Below are 20,283 nucleotides of genomic sequence, written 5' to 3' on the forward strand. Positions count from 1 at the left end.
TATTCATTGTGAGGAGTCTGTCAGATTTGGCCCTTCTACATTCATGAGTTGTCTGTGAACCAAACATGATTTTCATGAATGTTTTTGTTGTATGCAGTTCTTAGATTTATAACTTTTACAGTTGTGTTTTTTCATATGAATTTTTGTGAATTATTTGTGGTGAGTATTCAGAATTTGGTAGTTGGTCTTTTTGATTTGTCACCTACGTTAGGCCACTCCTTATGGTTTCAGTTACCTGACTGGATAACCCAAACTTTATAAACCGGAGTAGTGCCTGTGGAAATCATCAGGTCATAAATTTTCTGTCTCTAAGACAATAGATGCTGTGAATTCCCTATTGAAATGATTGCCTACATACACCACTAGTGTTTACCATTATTATAACCTTCTCTAATGCTATTAACATTAGTACCCAAATATCGCTTAAGCATTAAATACATATTTATTACACCTCATCTCAAACCTGTTCGTTGCTGGAATTATGTTTTCTTTGCTAGGAAACTCAATCATATATTGCCAGAATTTCAACATAATCACCAATATTTGCAGGCCATTATTAAAATAATTAACAAAAGTGATCCGTCTAGAGTAGAGCCTAATTCTCAACAGAGAATGAATTAACTGGGGGCCAGGAAAAAGAGAAGGTGCATCTCTTGTGCTGTCCAGGAGCATGCAAACTGTTTGTACACCCTACCATGAACAAGGACAGCTGCCAGTGAGCCTGGTGCCTGACCTAGAGGACAGGGCTGGGGATGGCACAGCTATGCCATAGGAGCTGCTCGGGTTGGGTGTTGACTCCTGTGAGCGGCAGTCTGACACGGTGCTGCTTTTGCTGCTGCAGATCCTGGTAGCTCCACAGACATCTGCTTTATATCCATGGATATCCACATCTGAGGATATAAATTTTCTATCCACACAGGGACTAGGGAGGCAGCAAGTATTCTGAAGAAGCAGTCCTTAGCTGTTTGCTGCATTGTCCCTGGAACCCAGAGTCGAGAGAATGATTGGATCGCCTTCAAGCCCCTAAGGAAGATAGCATGAAAGTCTCCTCATAAAGGTGTGTAAGGACAATTGAATCCAGAGTGAGGCCAAAGACCTGTCATAAGGTTGTTAGATTATTGCTTGGTTGATCTCTGTTATCCCAGAAGTGGGGCAGGGGAGATGTGGGGGACTAGAAGTGCCCTGGCTGGAGGGCCAAGTCACAAGAAGAAACAAACCAGTTCAAGGTCAAAGCAGCTGTCAGCAAGGGGCACCAGAGGAGAAGACTTTGTGCGCTACGCCCAACCACAAGGGGGTGTGCCATCTGGTGAGGCACTCTTCTGCATGAATATTAAAGACAATGATGTTAGGTGATAATACTGACAGATTTCTTAAAACATTGATTGCCATTATTTTCACAGTGGGCTTTATTCTATTCTCACTTAGTCCTGTATTAATCAAACCTAACTTTTTTGGAAGTCTTTGACTTTATACTGGAGTAAAACTGTTGTAAGTGGAAGAATCAGTTCCAGTATTTTTTAAATTGGTGGAACACTGGAAAAACAGCTTTAAACTTCCCTTTAACAAATTGATTTCAGCATTATTATTATTATTATTTATAATTTTTATTAATGAACCAGCTAGAAACCCAACCAAGATTAAGCCACTTTGTGCTAATCCCTGTACAAATGCATAGTACTAGACGGTCTCTTCCCTGAAGACTTTGCAATGTAAAAATCTGCTCTTTATGTATTTGAAAGAAGTAGGGCCTGAGTGAGGACTCTCAAGGAGGCCTGTAGAGAAAATTTGGGGCCCCAGTACCTCATGTTTTCTGGGGCCCCATCCCCTCCCATTTCATTCCAGTTACAGGCATTTGGTGAGGGGGATCCTGAACTCAGGTCCCCAGTAATTGTCAAAATATATATATCTTGGGGGCACACAAATAGGTGCCCTCAGTTAGGTTCCTAAGTCCACATTTAAGTACCTAAATAGCACCTGATTTTTGAAAGCACTCAGCAGCTCCATTGAAGTCAATTGTTCGGAGTCAATGACCTGTGGGGAGCTCAGCATTTTTGAAAATCAACCAGTTTATTTGAATGCCTAAAAATGGAGTTAGGAACCTAACTTTGGACATCAGTTGTCGTTTTTTTAAATCTTTGTCTCAACACCCAACATATGGAGCCATTATGGTCTTGAAATATAGTCATTGCTGATAAAGTCTGCAGTTGACACAGATTGGTGGAATAGTAAATAATCATAAGGACAGATAATTTCTAAAGAGCAAAAAGGATATCTTAGTAAGCTGAGCTTACTCAAATAAGCATTGTTTTAATACAGCCAAATGTAAACTTTCATATCTGGGAACAAGGAATTAGGTCACATACGAAGGAGGACTGTATTCTGGAAAGAAGTGACTCTGGAAATGCCATAGATGTCATCATGGATAATCACGTACACCCAAGCTCAAGTGTGAATCTGCCTGTAAGAAGGATAATGCGATCCTTGGATGTATAAAAAGGAGAATATCAAGCAGGAGTAGGAAGTTAGTATTATCTCCACATATCACACTGTTGATATCATTCCTGTTATACTGTGTTCAGATCTGGTGTCCTCATTCCAATTTTTTACATCCTTTTAAAAGAGAGTCACAATAATGCTATTAATGACAATACCTGTCTTACAGTGAAAGCCTTAAGAAGTTCTTATATATCTTATTAAAGAGAAGGTTAAGATGTTAATTGGCATAGTCTATAAGTACCTACACAAGGAGAAGATTGCAGCAGAGGGCTGTTTAATGTAGCAGACAAGGACATAATGAGATCCAATAGCCGTAAGATGAAGACTAGAAATAACATCCTAATTTTTTAGTGAGTTTTATTAACTTCTGGGGCAAATACAATAAGATTTGGGGTTTGATTGATAAATTACTGGCTAAAACTCTATGGCTTCTGTTATGCAGGATGTTAGACGTCTACGTCAAATTGTAAACGGCATTTGTTTTGTGATTTCCTTTTGGATTGCAACCTTCCCTACCACTTTCACTTTGCATTGAAACCTCCATCTTGGGTTAAGATGTCCTAGGGATGTTGAAAAAACAATCAAAACCTGACAAGCACAGTCTATTCTGGACACTGTGTATTCATGCCAAGAGAGGGATACCTCCTGAAGAGCTAAATGTGAGAGTCGTCAACTATAAAAGACTCTCCTTTACTCCACATTGGAGGGGCCCCTGACTCTGAATGGACTCTTCACAGAAATCTATCTGAAGTGGGTCTGTAATCATGTGTTCTAAGCACATGGCTGAGATAACCACCTCACCCAGAGGTGACTGTTTTTTTCTGAAAAGGTTGTGATTCTCAAAACACAGTGACCCACCTCATTGCTTGAAACAGAAGACCCCTCTGGAGAGAGTGGAGATGGGAGGGAATTTCCATAAAGGACTTGAACCAAACCCAGGGTCTCACGAAGTTGGGGGGTGACATAAGACTGAGGTGGATTGCTTTCAAAAGTTCACTTTCCTTTGATCTGTATTTTTGTGTGTCTTTTTAAGTGTAAAATGTGTGTGAATTTAAGAAATTCCTTTGCTAAGCCTGTATTTCTAGGATTTACTACCACATTGTCTCTGAAGGGTATGTGTTGGCATCCTTTTGTCTGCGAGAGACGGTGGGAATTGCAGCCTATGATGTCGATGGTTTGCAGTGTCTCATGTGACTGAATAGTCCAATCTGAAATTTGCATGATCTGTGGCAGTTATTGCAAATGTATGTATCTTGGTTGGGAGCTGCTTGCTTCCTGTAGGCTCTTTTCTCTTCAGGCTGTAGGAGCTAGCTTCTGTCATGGACTTTGATACCCTGATGGAGACAATGGCGCCATTTTGTTACGAAGGGTATAACTTTGAAGGGTATAACTAGGAAACCAGAACTTCTACAGGAGAACATGTCTAGGCAACTCAAAGGTTCAGGGGGGCGGATGCTCTGGTTCAAAAACTAGACAGCTGGATTCCAGGGTTGCACTGCTTTGTAGAAGGGTGTCGGAGATGGGCTCTACAGTGGGGGGTTTGTGTGGGGGTTGAGGACCCTGAAATAGGAATAGTGATCAGCTATTACCCAGACTTAAAGTCAGGCATGTGCTTAAGTAGCTCGCTGGATTGGTGACTCAATCACATTACTAAATGAAGGACTTTGCATATCACAGTATATTTTCTAAAAGACCAATTTCAGTGTCTTTGGTCTCCAGCTTTTATTGTTAAAATTAAATGTAATCAAAGAACATATTAAATAGTTGACTATAATGTATTTTATTAAGAAGAGCAACTTCACATATCAAATGTTTGCCAGAACTCTTGAAAGCAATCCACCTCAGTCTGTTGTCTCAATCACAACAAAACAAAGCTTTAATTTGAAGTACTGTACTTCTGACAATATTAGGACAATCCATAATATTTCAAATGGGACAGGCACCATAGTTGCTTGTAGTTCCACTATTATTACAGATTCCTAGGTATGAAAAGGATTGATGCATAATGATACTCTTTATTAAAAGGCACTTAGGATATGTGTCCTAAAAAATATGTAAAAAATAAATCTAATTTAGTTTCACACAGAAATGGAAATAGCCCTGTGAAGTAAATACACTATATTTGCATATTAACTCAGTCAAAATATAAAGTTCAAAAATTAAAATATGTAGAAATGCTCTTTCAGTTAACATTGCTACATCTGGCAATGTATTTTTCAATGTGTCATTTAAGACAGATTTTCATCCACCTGCATATGGCATCCAAAATGAGTGTATCACATGGTTTTTGCATAGCAGTTTTAGTGGATGTAGCAGGTGGATTCATCCTTAAATCTTTTTATTACTGTATATAAAGTTTAGTAATTATTAGGGCTGTCAAGCAATTAAAAAAATAATCATGATTAATCGTGTGATTAATCGCACTGTTAAACAATAATAGAATATCATTTATTTAAATATTTTTGATGCTTTCTACATTTTCATATATTGATTTCAATTACAACATGGAATAAAAAGTGTACAGTGATCATTTTATATTTATTTTTGATTACAAGTATTTGCACTTTAAGAAAATAAAATAAATAGTATTTTTCAATTCACCTAACACAAGTACTGTAGTGCAATCTATTTATCATGGAAGTTGAACTCACAAATGTAGAATTATGTACAAAAACCTGCATTCAAAAATAAAACACTGTACAATTTTAGAGCCTGCAAGTCCACTCAGTCCTACTTCTTGTTCAGCCAATTGCTCAGACAAACAAGGTTGTTTACATTTGCAGGAGATAATGCTGCCCTATTCTTATTTACAATGTCACCTGAAAGTGAGGACAGGCATTCTCATGGCACTGTTATAGCTGGCATCCCAAGATATTTACGTGCTAGATGTGCTAAAGATTCATACGTCTCTTCATGCTTCATCCACCATTCCAGAGGACATGTGTCCATGCTGATGATGGGTTCTGCTCGATAACAATCCAAAGCTGTGTGGACTGACACATGTTTCATTTTCATTTTCATTATCTGAGTCAGATGCCACCAGCAGAAGGTTGATTTTCTTTTTTGGTGGTTCAGGTTCAGGTCGTTTCCACATCAGAGTGTTGCTCTTACAAGACTTCTGAAAGCATTCTCTACACCTACCTCTCAGATTTTGGAAGACACTTCAGATTCTTAAACCTTGGGTTGAGTGCTGTAGCTATCTTTAGAAATCTCATATTGGTACCTTCTTTGCGTTTTGTGAAATCTGCAGTGAAAATGTTCTTAAAATGAACCACATGTGCTGAGTCATCATACAAGAGTGCTATAACATGAAATATATGGCAGAAGGTGGGTAAAACAGAGCAGGGGACATACAATTCTCCCCACAAGGAATTCAGTCACAAATTTAATTAACACATTATTTTTTTAATGAGCATCATCAGCATGGAAGCATGTCCTCTGGAATGGTGGCCAAACCGTGAAGGGGCATACAAATGTTGAGCATATCTGACATGGATATACCTTTCAACGCCTGCTACAAAAGTGCTATGCAAATGCCTGTTCTCACTTTCTGGTGATATTGTAAATAAGAAGAGAGCAGCATTATCTCCTGTAAATGTAAACAAACTTGTTTGTCTTAGTGATTGGCTGAACAAGAAGTAGGACTGAGTAGACTTGTAGGCTCTAAAGTTTTACATTGTTTTATTTTTGAATGCAGGGATTTTTTGGTACATAATTCTACATTTGTAAGTTCAGCTTTCATGATAAAGAGATTGTGCTACAGTACTTGTGTTAGGTGAATTGAAAAAATACTATTTATTTTGTCTTTACGGTGCAAATATTTGCAATAAAAAATAAATGGAAAGTGAGCACTGTACACTGTATTCTGTGTTGTAACTGAAATCAAAATATTTGAGAATGTAGAAAATATCCAAAAATATTTAAATAAATGGTATTGTATTATTGTTTAACAGAACAGTTAATCATGATTAATTATTTTAACAGTGTGATTAATCACAATTAATTTTTTTTAATCGTTTGACAGCTCTATATAATAGTAAATAATAATAGTGTGCCTCAAGTACTACTTACAAGCTTTCTAAAGTTAAGAGAAGCAAATATCCATTTTACATGAGGTGGAGTAGTTGTAGCTCAGTGCTCCTGAAAACCGCAGGTTTTGTTACTGGTGAAATGCTGTCATAGAAGGTGATATGATCATCACTGGCTGTCACGTCCCAATTTTCTTGATAGTGACATTTGGTTGATCTTTCCAATGAAATGGGATGAGACATTCTCTCAGGAATAGGTGCGTGGCTCTGACCTGGATTAAGTTATTCTGGGTTGATTAGCCAGTTCATTTTTCAAGATAGTAAATCAAGATTTTGCAGATTTTATAACAGAGGAGAAGAATGTTGCTTGGGCCTCCTTTGTGGTCACAGAATGAAAGTATGTGAACTCCTTCCACTGTCTGCAGGGTTCTGGATCCAGTATCCATTTCCAAGAATTTTCCCTTCAGGGTATAGTTTATTGCATGTTCAGTTTGCATGGTTCCACAATGATGAAAATTGTTGATTAGAGTGTGAAGTGTGAAGAATGCCATGATTATAGTGGTAGTTGTATGAATACATGGGGAACTCTTTAGCATCCATAATTCCTTGGTCCACCATATGCCCATCAGGGCAGCAAAGTAATGCAAGTATTCATCTGCATGTGCCATGTATTTGTACCATCACATCACTGTATCCTCATGTATATTGCAATAAAGGGACATAATTATGAGGCCCAGATACTTTGCTTACCTATTTTTGTGTGAGAAACAGTGGTTTTTGGATTGAAATAGTAGTACTGATGCAGTCATTATGTTACCAACTCTTCTGTATCTCTTCTGCATGTCCTTACGCATATTCTGCTGACAGCCAGATGGTATTTATGCCACCTGATCTCTGGGTTTAACAGCTGTCTGGAGTTCAACAGCACCCCTTCTATTCACAGTACATTCTGTAACATTTGTTCAGTATGCTAAAGCTGTCTTCTGAGCTGTATTCAAAACTAGATTACTGTATGTATTGGATTTTGATCTGTATTGGTAAAGATTCCTCACATGATTTGAAGGCTGCATTCTTTTTTACATGGCATTTGCATGGATTATTCCCTGTTAATCAAGAGTGATATCCTAAGGCCATGTGATACAATGATGATGAGTGCTGTACAAATATCTTGAAATTGAAATGGATGAATAAATACATAAATGCCCCCTGAATGCTTAGTTTGGTGTGTGGCAACCTCATCTAGAAGCATTAGTGACATTGCTAGGTCATTACCTACTTTGGAATTAACCGTTGGGTGCCTCATTGAATCTATCCATTATATAAAAGAAGCATAGACTCTGGTGTCATGAACATACGGTGTTTGTTTTCTGTTACATCAATTACACGAAGGCTGCTAACACACTACATCTTGGCTGCTTTACAGTATTAATAACCCAGACACAAATATTGCTGCTTTACATTTCTGCTTTTCTTCATTTTGAGTAATTCCCTTGGAATACCAAAATAATGTTTACAAAGACATATGGACATTGTGTTAATATAGTACATGCATTGTAATTGCAAGACATTACAGAGCCTTGCAAGTATCTATTACCAGCTGCACAGTTACCATTTTCCCACTGTGTAGCTGGTTATGCACTTTATTTTCATGATAGCCAGACAGTGAGAACCTATCTTGCACACTTAAATGGAACATGATAGTTATGTTTAAGCCCAAGCAGTAATAATTATCTCCATTGAGCGTCAGGTTCAAATCTTTCTTTGTATTCCTAATATACCTATAGCCATTTTGTTCATTTGCAGAAGTTTTCATTTACCTTGCTCGGGTCATGGCATAAATATAAAGGGAAGGGTAAACCCCTTTGAAATCCCTCCTGGCCAGAGGAAAGCTCCTCTCATCTGTAAAGGGTTAAGAAGCTAAAGGTAACCTCGCTGGCACCTGACCAAAATGACCAAGGAGGAGACAAGATACTTTCAAAAGCTGGGAGAAGGGAGAGAAACAAAGGGCCTGTGTGTCTGTCTATATGCTGGTTTCTGCCGGGGATAGACCAGGAATGGAGTCTTAGAACTTTTAGTAAGTAATCTAGCTAGGTATGTGTTAGATTATGATTTCTTTAAATGGCTGAGAAAAGAACTGTGCTGAATAGAATAACTATTTCTCTCTGTGTATCTGTTTTGTAACTTAAGGTTTTGCCTAGAGGGGTTCTCTATGTTTTGAATCTAATTACCCTGTAAGGTATGTACCATCTTGATTTTACAGGGGGGATTTCTTTATTTCTATTTACTTCTATTTCTATTAAAAGTCTTCTTGTAAGAAAACTGAATGCTTTTTCACTGTTCTCAGATCCAAGGGTTTGGGTCTGTGGTCACCTATGCAAATTGGTGAGGCTTTTTATCCAACATTTCCCAGGAAAGAGGGGGTTGCAAGTGTTGGGAGGATTGTTCATTGTTCTTAAGATCCAAGGGTCTGGGTCTGTAGTCACCTAGGCAAATTGGTGAGGCTTTTTACCAAAGCTTGTCCAGAAAGTGGGGTGCAAGGTTTTGGGAAGTATTTTGGGGGGAAAGACGCGTCCAAACAGCTCTTCCCCAGTAACCAGTATTTGTTTGGTGGTGGTAGCGGCCAATCCAAGGACAAAGGGTGGAATATTTTATACCTTGGGGAAGTTTTGACCTAAGCTGGTAAAGAGAAGCTTAGGAGGTTTTTCATGCAGGTCCCCACATCTGTACCCTAGCGTTCAGAGTGGGGGAGGAACCTTGACAGGTCATCTGTGTGATTGGGCTACTTAGACGCATCACAGTTAAGACTTTTGTAAGGAGTTAGACTTAGTACTGTATGGCAGTCGGATTGAAAAATTAGCACTATACAGTATCAATGATGCACATATTAAATGGAATAAGAACTGGTTGACAGACCTCAAAAAGTAGTCATTAATGGGGAATCATTGAGTAGGGATGTTTCTTGTGGTGTTCCTCATGGATCAGTGCTAGGTGTGGTTGGAATGCTGCATACAGTTCTGGTATCCACGTTTTGAGAAGCATGTGGAAAAATTGGAGCGGGTGCAGAAAAGAGCAATAAAAATGAATTGAGGGCTGGAGAAATTGCCTTACAGTGAAAGACTTAAAGAAATTAATCTGTTTAGTTTATCAAAGAGAAGATTGAGAGATGACTTGATTACAGTTTATAAGCACCTTCACAGGGAGAATATATCCGGTACTAAAGGACTCTTTAACCCTGTATAAAAAAGGCATAAACACCAGTGTTTGGAAGCTGAAGCCAGACAAATAAAAATTGGAAATTAGGCACATGTTTTTAACAGAGAGTGGTTAATCACTGGAGCCAACCTCCAAGGGACGTGGTGGATTTTCCATCTTTTGATGTTTTCAGATCAAGACTGAATGTCTTTCTGGAAGATATAATTTTGCCAAACTCATGTTATTTAATGACTGGTGATATACAGGAGGTCATACTTGAGGATTCAGTGGTCCCTTTTGGTCTTGAACTCTATAAATACAATCTACGAGCCCCAGAGGGAGGAGGATTTCCCATGGTCACAGAGGTTTGCCTTGTCAATCTGTGATGTACGTGAGGTGATTTGCAGTTCTCCACAAAGGGAAAGACAGTGAGTCGGTGTGTTTATGTGTGGACTGAGCTGCCTGCAGTCCTATGCTGCTATGGTGACCAGGAGTCTCAGAGAACAGAGTTCTAATGATAATTGGACTTTGTTGTACAACACTACCTTGTTGTGACATCAGAATAATGAGCTGGTACACCAAAAACAGCTGGCTGCAGCACATAAATGGTATGTCACAAATTAAGTGTGAATCTAACTTGAAAGTGTTACGTTTTTTCAGACTTAGTCCATATTTGATTTGGCTGATTGCTCAATGATTGTTGTTAATGTGAGCCAGACCTGATCTATTAACTGGCTACTAGCGTGTGTGGATCCCTGTTCATCCCAGCATTCCTTGTCCAGGTATTCTATACATGATGCATCACTTCTGGTTGTTTCAGGCTGACTGCCTAATTTATTGTGACTTGTCCTGGATGTAACATGTGTGTTCTCATGTGGATTAACTGGATAAAGAACTAATCAGCTGCTCTGCGTATTGAGCTCCCAGCATGTTATAGCAGCTGGCTCAAAGTGTTTGTAGTGTCGCCTCTGCAATTTTGAATCTGCCTGGTGGCAGGAGTGCATGTACCATAGAAAGAACCAAATTAGCAAATAGTAAATTGCTTACGTTAGCCTTTCACCACCATGAATGATGTTTGAGTCCCACTATCAGGACAAAGCATTGTTCGTGTCTGTGGGACTCTTACATAAACCAACTTCCTGGCTATATGGATTCTCCTCTTTTTAAACTATTATAGGCTGCAGCTACAATGGCATCCAAAGATTGTAATCTCATCAGGCCTGTTTCTTCTGCCTGCTGTTTCTACTATCTCTTTCCCTTTCTCTCCACAACCCATTTCTTCCTTCTGTTCTGTAACAGTAATTTAGCTTGTGGCAGTATTTCAAAGTAGGAAATGAGAAAAGGAAATGTGGAGAAGTGATTGAACTTGTTGGCCGGGGAGGTAGGTCGGGGAAGGATTTCAGGCTTCAGATGCAAAGACAAACTCATATTTAAAAAGGAGAAATCCCTATAGCCACTGTGCTAAAGGAAAAGAGAAATGGGGGGAAAGATAGTGAAAATCTTCCTCTCACATACACATTCCTCTTTTTTTTTATTTACATAAGGGATTTCTCTGATTTACTGAGGATCAGATCCTAGCTATGCACCACTGAGAGCCAATGCACAGTTGTGGTAATACCAGCAAAAGCCCATACAGATCAAGGCTTTGGACAATCACTGTCCATAGCCATAGGTTATTAAAAGAGCCTACAAATGACTAACCTCTTGTAGCTGATAGCTATGTTGTATAGCAGAGAGTCTTGGCATAGTTAGTCCCATTCTTGTGCTTTTCTGTGAGCTTCATAGGGACACATCTCACTTTGCTCTGCTGCCATTAAACCTCAGTCTGGGAGGTGGGGGTGTATCATCCCTTAATTTTGTGGCTTTTATAGAGATCTATTGCTTAAAATGTATCAGGCTGTTTCTGAAACTCTCATGTTGCCATAGTGCTCATCAAATTATCAATAAGTTAGCTATTGGCAGAATAGTTCCTTTCTTAGGACTGCTGTTGGATATATGTCCTGATTGGTTGTGCCCATGTCCCTTTCCATAGCTAACTGTGGTATTGTTCTACCATCCTCCATTTGTGTCCTCATTGGCACTGTACAATCAGAGTGTCCCTTCCCTAATTGTTCATGTGATACATATTGCTGATGCTCCTACAGTGAAGCAGGTGTTAGTGGAAAATAGCTGCTGTAGAGTATTTAACATGACAAGGCTATGAATTATGCAGATTTTACCCCAATTGTCTTCACTCACTGCCCTTCATATGCCCTAGTTATTCTGTGATAGGCAGTGAAAGGAGTATGCAAAGAGAAGACACCCTATCACACTCTGCCTGGGCAGCACATGATATAGGACATCTGCAAACACTTACCTGCAAAACCAATACGCCTTGCGTTTTCTAGGCACAAACTCACTGCCTAATAATTAATGTCAGATGGGATTGGCTGCATTGTACTGGAATATAGTATCAGCATATATTTGAAAAATCAAACCATGGGTAAAACAAACCCTGTGACATCAAATAAACATTCCAGTACTACGAAATGTGAGTATATAAAATTTGCCTGAAATGTTATAATTTGTGTTTGAAGTATTAACAGAATCCACTGTGTTTTAGAGCAATACAAATTCCTCAAACAGTAATAGAACATCTCTTTAAAATGGATTCAACTTGGTGATGCAGCATGAACATCCAGAATAACAAGACTGTTGTGTTACTCTTCTCATTGCCATTCTACTTCTGCCCCAGGAGAGAAATTAAAATAGTTCCTGAAACATATAGCAAAGCTATAAACCATGTGAAGCAATATCAGCATTTCCCAGAAGCTCTATTTATTGCATTACCAAATTTTTTATTCATGAACTTTGTTCTAATTGTGTTAGTATCAAAGTATATTATTTTTATTGATGATAATAGTGTATGAAAGTAATTATGCTAGTGATTTTAGCATATTAGTTTATTTGTAATACTGATAAAATATAAGCTTTAAAAATGCATAACAAGTACAGTTTTCATATTACATATGTATACAGTTTTGCTTCCTAGATGTATCGTAATATTGTTGTAGGGCCTGAGCCTGAATTCCTTGTGCACCTAAATGTCATGTTTAATTCAGTGAGACTGTTAGGGTGCACAAAAAAAGAAAGAGTGGGCCTATAACCCACTGTAGTGGTTTTTTTATTCCTGTACTTCAGTTGTAAACTCTTTGGGGCAGGGACTGTCTTTTTATTCTGTGAGTGATTCTCCTTCCTATGTGCTACAGTCAGGCAAATTAATAATAATAATGGAAAATCTTTCTGCCAGTGAGATGCAGGCTGTACAGTATTCTCTGAGCCAACAGAAGCCTTAGCACTTTGAATAAAACACTGGAAAATATACAATAAGTATTATTCTGTATTGCTAGGGAGATGGACTGGATGATCTAGGAGGTCTTTTCCATCTCTGTCATCTATGATTCAGTATAAACCTAATCAAAAAATCACTGGTCAGTTGAAAGACCCCAATTTATTTGAATGGGATTTGAATCAGATCCTATAAGCATTTCAGACTTTGCATTGCTTTTTCTGTGAGCATAAATATATTGTAAAATGTTCCAGTTAATTCCAAATAACAAAATGTTTCCATTGTACTGCACGTGAATCTTAGGAGTATTTGATAATATGAACTGCATTTTATTTTTACATATTATTTTCGTACAAGGAATGTTCAAGGGTAGTTCCAAGAAATATGAGCTTGTATTATTTAAAGCAGACTATAAAAAAATCCATAGTACCTTCAAACCTATATCAACAAAAGTGTTATAGATAAATGTTAGACTGAGGAACTTGATAAATAAGTTCAGCAACTTGTATTAAATCTGATGCATACTCTCATGGGAAGTTGTTTGACTGAGAAAATTCATGTATATTAGTACAGTTACAAGTTTAACCACAGATTTGACTCAGAGGTTATGGATTGTGTTGCATAATAGGTAGGCTGAGGTCATTTATCACTTCTCTGTCATGCTCATTGGTTAGCACGCTGGGGCTGTGGTGCTACATATCAAATCCCTAATCCATTTGTGTTAAGAATGACATTTGGGGCTTTATCATAATGATATGTTAGTGTTCCTCCAATACAGTTTTACAAAATGTGACTAGGTTGTTACAGGATTATTATATGGGGCAGAAGCCAGTCAGAAAAGTATCTTTAAACTGATAAATAATACAGAATTTTCAAAGTGCAGGGTTCTTTTTACCTTCACTCTTTTGAAGTTAAATAAGACTTGTCCTCTAGTGCTGGAGTAAAGTGAACATCTATATTCACCAAAATTTAGTTTTACATCCACACAATACATTGATAGTTTTTGTTTACTTATTTTTATATTTACAGACTTCATTTTCCTATCTAAGCCAGCACATTGCCTGCAAAGTATTTCTTCAGTTGAAATATTTTTTTTCATGGGATGATTTGAGAAACAAGTAAAACTGATACTGTTGAAAAATGTTCTTCTTTCATATTTCCAACCAAAAGGAATTTTAATTACACTAATTCTAATTCTTCAACACTTGTGGCTAGGACAAGCATCACCATCCTTTATATAAGTACGTGGGCAGAATGTGACTCCTCCATTTGGGGAGACAGGGCGCGCCTGGACCTGACTGACCTAACTCACTCAAATAATGGTCCAGATCTTTCCTGCTCCTGCCTCAGGCTCAAATCCTCCCTTTTCCCTCAGGGTAGAGAGTAAAAGAAGTCACTCTGTGGCTACTGCTGTAGCCCCATGACTGTAGTGGCTGCTGCTTGCCCCACAGGGACCATGTCAAACCTATCTTTCCTTTGTGTTTGGAAAATGCTTAGTGTATTCTGGGCATTACTACAGTCTAATTAGTAAGAATGTATCTTTCCGATCCTCTTGCTCATGTCCCTGATCTATAGGACATGCAGAGAGTCACCACAGAGATTGGATTTATAGTGAACTTGGTATGTGGACCCTCTGTGCAGGGTCCCCACATCCTGCTCCATTACCCCTGTGCAGATGAGTAGAATAACACCAGTTCTGCAGAAGGCCATTGAGTAGAGAACAGGATTTCCTTCCATATTTTAAAAAGGGTTTTTTAACTGCTTTCTGTTGTACTCTGTGGAGAAACATTGTATACAACCACAGAATAGGAATGCGGTATCTTTTGTTCTCAGAAGTGCTGCAAGTAAAGCACAATTTAATAACGAGAGTAGTTATTAATACCATGATATTCATCTGCTGACCCTGAACTTAAGGAAGAGAAGAAAGAAAATAGTGAGAGAAGAAAGAAAAATAAAAAAAATGAAGGCAAAGAAAAGAATTTAAAGGAAAGAAATGGGAAAAATTAGACAGTGAGATTTAAATGAGAAAGGGGAGAAATAAAGAGAAGTGAACCAAAATCATTGTTTCTTTTTTTTTGGTATCATGCATAATTGTCACAGAGGAAATTAAGTGGGTGACTAAAATTTGCCTTCTTGTAGGCCCCAAGACAAATTAGACTGTACTTCAAACCTTAAGGCTGAGATTTTCAATACTGACTAAGAAATTTACGTGCACCGTTCCCATTAATTCCAGTGGAACTTGGAAGTCCAAATTCCTGAGGCAGCTTGCAATACATCAGCCTAAGAATCTTTTAAACCTACAGTATATTGATTAGACCAAAAATTCTTTGCACAGTGGTCTGTTTCTTCAAATGTGTTTACAGAATGCCTATGAGAATGGGACTGTGATTCTAATTAGGGCCTCTGGGTGCTAAAGGAATAGAGACTTTAAATATAATAATTTTTAATGCATCATGCGGTTGATAGCATTGAAGATTATTTTTACTATTCTGTTTCTCTCTCTGATTTTTTTTTTAGACACCTTATGTGATGCTCACTGGAACGGGTGCTAACCAGTTTGCTGAGAAGCTAGGCATACCTCAAGTGCCTGTAGAAGAGTTAGTAACAGACCATGCCAAAGCTGAATGGGAGCAATACCGCAAATACAAGCAGACTGTCAAATCACTTTTTAACACAGAATTGTAAGTAGCAATTATGGATATGTTACTGATTTGGTTGACACAAATACTAACTTGTATTTATGCCTTTTGAATGAAGCTGCAAATACTAGTATGTCTGGACAAAGGAAAGAAAAATGTAGCATAGATTGTCACATCATATGTGATTTTGTATATTTCTTGTTTTAGAAAAACACATGGAAACTGAAGAAAGTCTTCGCTACCTAGTGATTTCTTAAAAAGTGATTTTGTATTGGATCTACTTAGGGCTAGATCTTGGACCACACTGTGCATATTGGGTTTGATGGCTGAACTGTTTTTCATAATTCACATAGCATGTGTACACGTAAGGTGAACGTTGAATCCTGAAGTACAAGTGGAAGCAAAGAGAGGGATTATGAGATCAGATCTGGGTGATGGTTGAATTTAGGAGTTTGCTGGCTTAGAGATAATCTTCATCTAAGATTGAACTTCCAAAAGCCCTCAAGTGCAAATGTAGTAACCACAAATGCATCCATCTTGAGACGGTAGGCCCATGGACAAGCACTTCATCTTTATGGGACTAAAGATACTCATCTTCTGCAGGAACAAAATGAGACAAAATAGGGAAAGTAGAAATAATTTTTTATTGAAAGTAGTATCCAACCTGATGATGTTGGCAGTATTTGTCTTTGTAGGAAATCTTGTCTTCTAGTATTAACTGGTTAAGGGGATTCATATATTGTACAGTAAAAGGAAGTTGCTAAATTTCAGCAGTCACAGACAAAATTATAGGACTGTCTCAGTATCTTTTTGATAATATTGCAATGGTCATCAATCATGTTTTAATTCAATGTTTCCCTGATAGAAATCTGACTCATTAAGCCACCCACAGATCAGTTAACTGAGAGTTCAACATCATTATGTAACTAATACAGCTTAATATGATACAATGAAGCCACAGATTAACATTATTATAATGAGAAAGGCAGAATTATTCTCTCTGATCTTTTGTTTTTTTTTTTAAAAAGCATCTACGTAATTATCTGCACTAGCCTTTCATGTGTTAAATCTATTTATCAGTCTAAGCAAACATTTTACATTAAAAAAACCCTAGTGTGGTTGCATGGTAATCATTGTTGCTAGGATTTGCATCTGGACAAAAATCTAATATATATTATAGTTTAAAACTGGTATGTTCTTTGATTGACTACTATATATTTTAAAATATCCAATGGAGATATGTAGTTATAATCAATGTGAATTTTGGCTCAAATCATCCGCTTTTCAGGAAAAAAGTCAGTATAGGGCACTAGATTTCTGTGAGCTCACAGTGTAATACAGAGGGTAAGACAGTAAATGTGGTCCTTGGATTTATAAGAAGGGGAATAATAAGTAGAAGTATGAGGGTGTTGTTACCACTGTATATGGCACTAGTGAGACCATTACTGGAATATGGTGTCCTGTTCCTCTGTGGACACAAGATGTTGACAAATTGGAAAGCACTCAGAAAAATGTGACTAGAACTACTCAAGGTCTGGAAAACCAAGTTTACAATGAGATAAAGAAGCTCACTCTATTGATCTTAAAAAAAGATTAAGAGGTGACTTGTTCGTGGTCTAGAAATACTTACATGAGGTGAAGATTTCTGATAATAGAAGGATCTTTAATCTCTCAGACAAACATAAGATCCAGTGAGTGGAAGCTGAAGCTAGACAAATTCAGACTAGAATTAAGCTGCAAATTTTTACAGTCCTTCTCCATTACTTGAAGTTGTTAAATGCAGATTAGATGTTTTCTAAATATATGCTCTATCTCAGACAGAAGTTACAGGCTTGATACAGGATCCACTTGGTTAAATGATCATAACGGTTCCTGCTCGCCTTAATCTGTGAAGTTCCCCTTGCAGTTTACACTCTGTTCATCAGTTGTAGGGAAGGTGATGTCCATTCTCTTGAGAGCAAGGGTCTCAGATCCACTGAGAGCCCACACGTCTACTGTGATTTGCTGAAGGACAGGGTTGTCTGAACGCTGGCCAGGTGTCCTGGGATTACCACTGGGGCCTGCTGGGCGATCACATTCAATGTTACGGTCAATGGGACAATGCTACTGAAGATTCTTCTGCCAGCTGCTGCTGATGCTACCCCTGGAACTCCACTTCAGTATGGGGAGTGTTGATGGGGTTTACATCAGGCAGTGGGATTGGCTCAAAAATTTATCCTAATTTAGTCTATTTCAGTAATTTGTATCTTCATATGGCTTAGAGGATAAATATGCTTACCCCTTAGCTCTGCCCTGATCCAGCATTCTCTATACAGAAATCCTCAGTTTGACAGAGGAGGACCACTGAATCGAGAGGAAGGAGGTATACTTTCTCCTTCTGTATCCCTGATCGTGTATCTGCAAGATTTTCATGCCCTTCTACCATCGGGAGGCAGAGGGAGGGGGAATGATCTGCCTTTATTTCTTGTCAAAAGCATGTGTGACTCAAATTGCAGGAATAGGACCTTAGCAATGACACTTCTAGGCATAATAGGGTCTCCAAAAAATGCCTCTAGTGAATTTTAGGTTTGACAACCACTGCATGGAAGATAAAGTCCTATGAAGTGTAAGACAGAATAAAGCAAGGATGGATGGTGGTGAGTTATAGAGGACACAGTAGAAAAGAGCAAAAACTGAATCAAAGTTTTCATAAGACTACAGTGTTGCTTAAAGACACTCATCAGCAAACATACTAACAATGATGTGCTGACACTCAGCTATTGGTCAATTGCCCCTTACTGCATTTGGGATATAGGGCCTTATTCTCATTTGCATTAAAGCCCCTTTACCCTACTCTGGTAGTGCAAATGGGCCTTAAACTGGGTTTAATTTATTCCTACTTTAAGGCCCCTTTACACTTCCAAAGCAATGTACAAGGGCAGAAGTAAATAAGAAGTAGGCCCATAAAATGTAATCTATAATTTTAGACTCACTTGTATTAAAGGCATTAAAGTTCAGTTAAAACTATCCTCTCATCTAGAATAGTGTAACATGTTAAGGTTGATGGAGAATTGCTTTTCTTTGGTTTGGTTTTGCAATGGGCAGCAAAGTGTTTTACCTACCATATATCTAGTTGCTGTTCCCCCGGAGCCAGTCTTTGTTTCTGCTTTACAGTGATCACTGTCACCCATTTTTAGATAGTCACCATTTGTTTGTCATAGACAGGGTCTCAAGAAAGTGGTGAGGGCAATTATTTCCCATTTCTTTACTAAAACTGGAGAAAATGTGGGCAATCTCTTGGCAAATGTCATCATTATTCTGCTATCATGTAGGATTCACTGGGATGTTCTATGTTATTTTTATTTTCATTACCTCAGAAGCATAAAATTTTCAGCTTTGCTCCCTTCTCATCAGCTTCTCGATTTCTTTCATGTACCTGAAATCAGAGGCAGATGAGCATAGGAGTCTGAAGAGACAGGAACAACCGATGCATACATGCTACGATATAGTAAGAGGTTATTACATACAGCAAAGTAAACTCTCTATACAGTGTAGAACAGGGGCTCACCTGAGCTAATCACATAACATTAGATGGGGTTCTTTGTAAATTGACAGTGCTGGCCAGCCTCTTGAGTTAGTAATGACAATGAGTTCTTTTGCCAAGTGGCAATGTGTTTCAAAATAAATTCATCCCCTATTCCCTTCAGTCCTCTTTTTTTATATCTTCCTTTCTATCTTACAAAGTGGAATGTAGAAAAAGTATCTTTTTCTTCAGACCTCCTTTCTTCACTCCAATTTCCTCTAATTTTCTCTCTCGTTTGCAAAACACTTGCTCTTCTTATCTCCCTTCTCCTGTTCTCAATCCTTTTTTTATCTCCTGTGCTTTCTGCTCATCTCCTTCCCCATCAACTTCCCAGTTCTTTCCCCTTCCAATTCTGATTGCCCAACTCCATTTACATAACTTGTAATACAATAAACTAAACATTTATTTTATTATTCTACAGTAACACTGGGCCAAATTCTCTGCTAGTGCAATTCCCTTGAGTTCAACTGAGCTGCACCCATATACACCAGCAGAAAATTTAGCCCACTGTTGTACATATGGATAGCACCTTCCCTCCTGCAGGATCTCAAAGCATAGGTGCAGTCACACAGAGTGTAAGGGTCAACAGAAAATTGTTTACCATGGTGATAGACTTTTTAGGCCATTAGTAAGTAACCACTCTCACAACAGTACCATGTACCTCTCAGCTGTATCTCCGCTTTTGGAAACCTGATTGGAGCGGAGACAGCTGATTTTTTTTTAATTCCTCTCCTCTCCTTTCCCCCATCTGGTTTTATCTTTCCGTCTGCTAAAAGAAATGCCATGTTTCAAGCTGCCATACCTGAACTCACAGCCTTCCACTAACAGGATTAACAAACACAGTAAAATGGGAAGTTGTTGCTCGTTCCTACATTACTGGGGGGGTGGGAGGAGGAAGCTGGCGGAATCTGGATTTTTATCATGGATTGTTGATGAATTTGGTATTTTAGGACCAGGTTCAAACACAGATTCCACTGCCTTCTATACAAGCACTGGATGGAGGGGCTGGTGTTCAAACAGTGATAGGTGCTCACAACC

General features: G+C 38.3%; 1 protein-coding gene across 1 annotated transcript in view; it reads left to right on the top strand.

Moving 5' to 3' along the window:
• LOC144262011 (isoaspartyl peptidase/L-asparaginase-like) overlaps positions 1–20,283 on the top strand; it is a 225,861-nt gene that overhangs the window by 79,223 nt on the left and 126,355 nt on the right. The window contains exon 3 of the mRNA XM_077811604.1: positions 15,562–15,725. Coding sequence (XP_077667730.1) covers positions 15,562–15,725 — 164 coding nt within the window. The remainder of the gene's footprint in view (positions 1–15,561; positions 15,726–20,283) is intronic.

This window comes from Eretmochelys imbricata, chromosome 3 (assembly GCF_965152235.1).
Source record: "Eretmochelys imbricata isolate rEreImb1 chromosome 3, rEreImb1.hap1, whole genome shotgun sequence".
Classification (NCBI taxonomy): domain Eukaryota; kingdom Metazoa; phylum Chordata; order Testudines; family Cheloniidae; genus Eretmochelys; species Eretmochelys imbricata.